The sequence below is a fragment of the Oryctolagus cuniculus genome, chromosome 15 (genome assembly GCF_964237555.1).
Source record: "Oryctolagus cuniculus chromosome 15, mOryCun1.1, whole genome shotgun sequence".
Lineage (NCBI taxonomy): Eukaryota > Metazoa > Chordata > Mammalia > Lagomorpha > Leporidae > Oryctolagus > Oryctolagus cuniculus.
The window spans coordinates 72,041,229-72,048,994 of NC_091446.1; the positions used below are offsets into that span (position 1 = coordinate 72,041,229).

Here is a 7,766-nt window from a genome sequence, read left to right on the forward strand (position 1 = left end):
AATAATTATTTCTGTAATCTTCTGATGGCAATTTGTGTTTCACAAATTTCTACTACGTGGATACATGACACTCGTCAACATCACGTGGTGATGGATGTTTGGGCTGTTCAGAGATTTGATTTTATGAAGGATGTCGTGTTACCATTCCTGTTTAACTTATGTTTTCTTTGCTCTTGTGTAAGTATCTGAGAAGATAATCTCTATCTTATGATACTTATATCCTTTTTAAGAAATTGTCGATTTTCCCTAGAGATGATGCCATTTGACACTCCTTTCATTCCCATACTATACATAAGCATTCCAATTGCTTATTATATCTCCAATTGCCTTTGATATTTCCAGTCTTTTTAATTTTAGCTGTTCTAGTGAATTATTTATCATTGTGACTTCATTTATCTTCTTTAATAATTAATCATAGTAAGCACTGTTCATTGTACATTTTTGATCTTCATTCATAAAGTATTTGTTAAAGTTTTTTGTCATTATTTTATTTTTGTCTGTTTGTTATTGCCTTTTAAGTATTTTTCATGTATTCTAGACACTAGTCATTTTTAATATAAATATTTTATAAAAAACGTTTTCCCAATTTGTGGTTTAACTTTTCCTTCTCTTAGCCATGTGTTTTTCAGATAATAAATATTTTTATTTTTGATGAAGTTCAAATTACGAATTTTTATTTGTTAAGAGTTTTCTATGTTAGGAGTATAAAATCTTTGTCTACACAAGAGTCTGAAATGCCTTCTCATATATTTAGAACCTTATCATTTTACTTACTACATCTGGTTTTAATATAAACTTTAAATTAATTTTGAGGTATGACAAATAAGAGTCATAGCTTGAATTTATGCTTTTGTTTTTTTTACTTCTTATTTTGGAAAAAATAAATGAAGCAACAATTTCTCTTCCTTCAGTTACCTTGGTCACATTTTTGAAAATAACAGACTCATCATAGTGTGGGACTCTTTCTGGGCTGTGCTTTGTTTGATTGAACTATATTATATTATTATTGTGCAGTGTATTGTAGCATTATAGAAAGCTTTGGCTACTTTTTGGGCTTGTTTGGCTATTCTGTACCAAATGACCTTTATGCTTTTATATAAACTGTAGAATAACCCTCAGTTAGTATGAAAAGTGTGCTGAAATTTTGAAAGGTAACATTGAATCTACAGATCAGAATAGGGAAAGTAGACATCTGCATTTTTAAACACTTGTACTCAGATTTAGTTCTCATAAAATAAACTACATATGTAAAAATGTGAAATCAGGTCAATTTTAATATGTGTTTGCACATGCATACTTTCTTTTTTTTTTTTTTTAACTGAAAAATTATTTTATTTACATGATCATTTTATGAGCAACCGATTAATTTAAACTGAAAATGATACAATGAAAGTTTATAGCTCTCATCATTTGTAAACCCCAATACATTTACGTTAAAGTTAGTATGTGATAATGTAAAACTATTTTCCCTTTTCTGATTTATTGCAGCAAATTTCCTTCTAAAGCCATCAAACATATTTTTAAACATATTATTAAAATTATGAATTAAAGGATAGAAAGGAAAACTCAGAGATAGTTCAGATGTACATATTCATAAAATTATATGAGGTTAAAGAATATGTGACTTAAAAATCAATACAGCGTCCTTTTCGCTCCCAGTCTCCATATCGAGTAGGTTCAGGGCCTCTTGGTCCACCTTTTTCCTTGGTAACTGGATTTACATCATCTGGAAATTTTTTCAGTGGTTCCTTCTCCAAATGGGAGTCCTCTGGTGCATCAAAACGACCTTGTGGTAACCTTGGCTTCTTAAGGGCCTGTGTGACAGGTTTAGACTTTCCTCCTTGAGAAGAACTTGTTTTTCTCAAAGAATGGCACAGGAAGGGTAATCTTGCCGCCGCTCTCCACGCAGTGGCCGGGGAGCGCCCGAGCAATCCGGCGAGTCTTGATGCGGTCATGACGGCGACTCCCCTGCACATGCATACTTTCTTAAGAACGATACTATCAAGGTAAACATAGCCATCCCTTTCAAAATTTCTCTGATTTCCTATTTTAATGTCTCCATCCAGAAACTTTTCATCTAGGATCCTACAGCAACCACCGATCTACTTTCTGTCACTATAACTTTTGCATTTCCTAGAACTTCATGTAAATGGAACGATACACTATGCACTCCATTTTACTTCTGGTTCCTGTCATTTGATATAATTAATTTGAGATGTATCTATGTTGTATCTTTATCAATTGTTCAGTATTATTGCTCAGGAGTATTCCCTTTCAGGGGCCTCAATAATTTATTTTGCATTAATATTAATATTTTGCATTAAAACAAATACAAATTTGTTTTGATTTCAATTAAATTTCTATGAACATTTGTGCAAACAATTTTACATAAATGTGCTTCTATTACTCCTGGATGCCAAATATTGGAAAGCTGAATCATACAGTGGATATACATTTTAACTTTTAAGAAAACATTCATATGGATGTTTAAGTGATTTTACCACCACTGTTTTCTGCCAGCTGTGTGTGAGAGCTCCTGTTCTTAGAGTCTAGTCATTCTCTGATTTGGTTAGTGTTTTTAATTTTCTCCATTCTAATAGGTATGTAGTAAAAACTCACTATAGTACTGGAAATTTTCTTATTAATAACTAATTATGCAGACATGTTTTAAAGTTCTTATTTGACATTTGTACATCTTCTTTAATGAAGTTTTTGTTCAAATTAAGTTTATTTTTAGATATTTTATTTATTTGAGAGGTAGAGTTACAGACACAGAGAGAGAAAGAGAGAGACAGAAAGAAAGGTCTGCTATCTGCTCGTTTACTCCCCAATTGGCTGCAACGGCTGGAGCTGCCAGGATCCGAGCCAGGAACTTCCTCCAGGTCTCTCAACTGGGTGCAGGGGCCCAAGGAATTGGGCCATCTTACACTGCTTTCCCAGGCCACAGCAGAGAGCTGGATTGGAAGTGGAGCAGCCGGGACTAGAACCGGCACCCATATGGGATGCCGGCGCCCACAGGCAGAGGTGTACCTGCAATGCCACAGCTCCAGCCCCATTGATTAAGTTTTAATTTTAAAGTTTCATTCCTTGTGTTAGTATTATTAAATGTTGAAGGTTTTAAAAATATATATTCTAGATACAAGTCATTTTTAGATATTTGATTTGCAAATATTCTTTTTTTAAAAGTATGTTTTTCTTTATTTGAAATGCAGAATGACAGAGTGAGAGAGAGACAGAGACAGAGACATATTCCAACCACAAATGGCCACAACATGGAAGCAAGGAGATGGCAACTTCATCTTGGACATCTCCACAAGGAGATGGCAGAAGCCCAAGTACTTGGGCCATCCATTGCTGCTTTCCCTGTCACATTACTGGGGAGCTGAATTAGGCAGCTGGGACTCCAATGGGTGCTCTGACATGGGCTAAGCTGTCTTGAGCTGCAGCTTTACCCCCTGCAACAGAATGCTGGTTCCTGGTTTGCAAGTATTTTCTCACAGTTTTTTTTATTTACTGTGCCTTCACATAAGACATTCTTAACATTGATGAAGTCTCATTTATTTTTATTTTCTTGTATGAATTATGAGTCACCTAACCCAACATCATAAGGTTTTTCCTCTGTATTCTAGAAATAGTGTAATTTTAAGCTTTTCATTTAGGTTTATCCTCTACTTCGGGATCAATTTCGTCTATGGTATCCAATTGTGGTACCATCTTTTGTAAGACTATTGTTTATCCACTGTAATACCTTGGCACATTTTTCAAAAAGCAACGTACAAAACATGTATCTACTTCTGAATTTTCTTCATGCATATTTTTCATATTCATATTTCATACCAGTATTACAGTTCCTAATTAGTGTATCATTATATTTGCTTAGAGATCAGGAACTAACTCCTCCAACTCAGTTCTTTTGAAAAATTGTGTTAGCTAGCCTGGGTTCTTTGAATTTTCAAATAGATTTCAGTACTGGTCAATTTCTCCAAATAAGGCTACCGAGAATTCTTCAAATAATGGTTGACAATAAGCACTCTGTGCAAGTGGACCACATCTCAGAGACTATGGGAGAGGGGCATACTTCCCCCTGGCCACTGCTAGGGCTCTGAGCATGGGGACCGCTGCTCTGCTTCCTGATCCAGAGCACATGCTGATATCTCCTGCTTACAAGTTTTAGTGGAGGGACTGATGTCTGCATCTCTTTGGGCATTGCAGGAGACATCCAAAGGGTTTAACACACCTGGCTTATTCCCGTGATTTGCCCTTTCAGTTGTTAATATTCACCTCCCTGTTTCTGTTTTAAATTTTCATAGCCGTCTTTTCTGTGAGTTCCTTCTATGATATTTTGGGAAAACGCTCTCTACCTTTTGAAAACCACAGCCACTTTTTCACCCTGGGAAATGTTTATTTTATATTTCAGTATGATTTGGAATCATTTATTATTAAATATTTTTTCTTTCATTTCTAGAGAGTGGAGAACGGAGAAAGAGACCACAGCATGTGATCATGCTGCCATGTTTAACTCACCTACATATCATTCTTTGTTTTTGCCATATTTATTGATATTGTCAAGGAATGGAAAATTATTACTGTTAGTTTTGCATTGATTTTATATGGATGTGACTGTATTGTTGCTTTTCTTCTGCTTGTCTCCTGGTTTCTTGTTTTATTTGCTCTTTTTTATTTGTTTGTTATTGATGAGTCTTGGAGAGATTTCCATGTCATTATATTTATATTTACACTAATTCTAATGGCTAAAAATTGTTCCATGTTGCAAAATACTGTTTTTACTTAGCCAATGTCATATTGATGAATATTTACATTACTAGTGGTTTTTTGTTCACATATTACAAACAAGTATAATTTGCATTTGAAATACATATTCGTGTATATATGAAACATTTCTGTAGATGACCTATCAAAGAAATGAAATTGCTTGATCACATGATTGTTGATTATAATTTTTTGAAAATAATCCTCCATTATTTTTAAGAAAAAAGATTACAAGAATTTTTCCTCTTCACAAAGAATGTATGAAAGTATGGATTATCCAATATTATCATCAACAGTTTTTAATGTATTTTAAATACATATTTTTATATATTTTCTCTAACTCAGACATTATGTCAAGCTCTGAGAATTTAATAGGGGAGGAGATAGCCATTAGTTGTGTTATAGTAACCATCCATGTAGGATACATTACAGGACTCTGGTGGATACCTGAAATGACAGATAATACTGAAATCTGTACTCTTGTACATTTTGTTTCTTTTTTTCCTTTTTTTTTTTTTTTTTTTTGCCAGGTAGAGTTATAGACAGTGAGAGAGACAGAGAGAAAGGTCTTCCTTCCATTGGTTCACCCCCCAAATGGCCACTACAGCTGGCACTGCACCTATCCAAAGCCAGGAGCCAGGTGCCTGCCCCTGGTCTCCCATGCAGGTGCAGGGACGCAAGCACTTGGGCCATCCTCCACTGCCCTCCCGGGGCCACAGCAGAGAGCTGGACTGGAAGAGGAGCAACCTGGGCTAGAACCCGTGCCCATATGGGATGCCGGCGCCACAGGCAGAATATTAACCAAGTGAGCCATGGGGCCGGTTCCACATTTTGTTTCTATACATAAATGCAGATGGCAAAGTTTAATTTATAAGCTAAGCACAGTGATGCTAACTCATAAGTACTATAATCAATATTATATTAATAATAACATAAAGATTGTGTGAATGTGGTCCCTCTCTCTCTCTGCATATTGAATGCACTCACCCTCCTGTTCTTGTGATGGTGTGAGATGATTCGATGCCTGTGTGGTGACCTGAAGCTAGGTGAGTGATGTAGGCATTGTTGTGTAACATTAGGCCCCTTAAGTGGGATTACTGTGATATTTGACAATCAATCTGATAACGGAAATGACCACTAAGTGACTAAAGGGCAGTTAGCATGGACAGCATCAATACACTGGACAAAAGGGTGAATCATATCTAGGGAAGCATTGCATGATATTTCATCACAGGCTTAGAACTGTGTGCAACTTAAACATATGAATTATTCACTTCTGGAATTTTCCACATAATATTTTCAGACGACAGTTGACCATAGAAATACTAACTGTGTGTAAGAAAGCTATTTCAACGAGAATTTAATGCAAACATTTAGGATTGTATGGGGTAGAAGTTAGGGAAATAGACCTACACAGAGAGCATTGTTGTTGATTCTTTGAAATGGTATATTATATACACTTCTAGTTGCTAATGGCATGTGCACAACAATATTTCATTGTATTTTTACTTATCATTTTCTTGGATAATAAAGTTAACATCCTTTAATAAATTAGCAAACTAATTTTACTTCCTTTGAAACTAATTAATATCTGGTATATTATTCTAATAATCCATGTGCAATTTTAATAATTTTTTTCAGTTTTGTTTTTCTAAGATGCACTGTACTTTAATTATTTTTTCTAATTTTCAAGTTTTATCCTGATTAGTTTGAAATCTTAAAGCTTTTATGGTAGCTATTTTTTAAAAAAGATGAAGTTTTTGTAAAACAAAATGCTTCTTCTCAAATCATCTTACATATACAAAATATTTGCTTTATCTTTCCCTCATATATTTTATTGCCATGTTTTATTTTGTTTGTTTCTGGTGTAAAATATAGATCTAAAAATATTTTGTAAAATATACATCATTGTTCCAAACAGATAATTGAATAATTCATTATTTAAGTCTTGAATTTATCTTTTTTTATTTTTAAATAAGAAAAGGAAACTTAGCTTATGTTGCCCATGTGAGCTTCAACCATATTGTCCTTAAGAATGATATCTCTAGGCCGGCGGCATGGCTCACTTGGTTAATCCTCTGCCTGCAGCACCAGCATCACATGTGGGCGCTGGGTTCTAGTCCCAGTTGCTCCTCTTCCAGTCCAGCTCTCTGCTGTGGCCCGGGAGGTCAGTGGAGGATGGCCCAAGTGCTTGGGCTCCTGCTCCTGCATGGGAGACCAGGAGGAAGCAGCTGTCTCCTGGCTTTGGATCGGCGCAGCGTGCTGGCTGTAGCAGCCATTTGGGGGGTGAACCAATGGAAAAGGAAGACCTTTCTCTCTGTCTCTCTCTCTCTCTCACTGTCTAACTCTGCCTGTCAAATTAAAAAAAAAATTTAAAAAAAGAATGATATCTCCAGCCATTTATGTTGATAATTTCTATTCATGAATTCAATAACAGGTACAATTTCAGGGAATGGCCTGAGAATGGTACATGTCTCACTCTTGAAAATTGTGAATACCAAAATCTCATTCTTGCGATCATGTTAAATTACATGTTGCAATTGACCTTAAAACACATGGGCTTGGGGTACATGTTGTGACCCAGAGTGTTAAGCTGCCACTTGGCTTGCCTGTATTCCGTATCAGAGTGCTTGGGATCAAGTCTCACTTAAATTTCTGATCCAGCTCCCCGCTACTGCACTTGAGAGGGACCAGGTGATGATTTAAGTCCTTGAGTCCCTGTCAACCACGCAGGACAGCTATATTGAGTTCCATGCTCTGGCTTTGGCCTGTCCAAGCACTGGTTGTTTCAGGCATCTGAGGTCTGAATGAAGGGATGAAGGATCTCCTATATAATCTCTTTGTCATCCATCCTTTCAAATAGAATGAAAGTAAATAAAAGTAAAATACTGATTGCTAAGGGTTGGGCAAGGTGGAGCGAGAGGAGCCAGGGAGGGATAAGGTGATGGGTACCAAAGAGCAGTTATGTGAAGGTCATGGGATCTGGTTTTGCTCAG

General features: G+C 35.8%; 1 protein-coding gene across 1 annotated transcript; it reads right to left on the reverse strand.

Annotated features, from left to right (window-relative positions):
* Positions 1-1,297: 1,297 nt before the first annotated feature.
* LOC138843217 (succinate dehydrogenase assembly factor 4, mitochondrial-like) lies at positions 1,298-1,970 on the reverse strand. Its single transcript, XM_070058338.1, has one exon. The coding sequence runs from the start codon at positions 1,953-1,955 to the stop codon at positions 1,626-1,628; it is 330 nt and encodes a 109-aa protein (XP_069914439.1). The 5' UTR covers positions 1,956-1,970; the 3' UTR covers positions 1,298-1,625.
* Between the last annotated feature and the right edge of the window lie 5,796 nt (positions 1,971-7,766).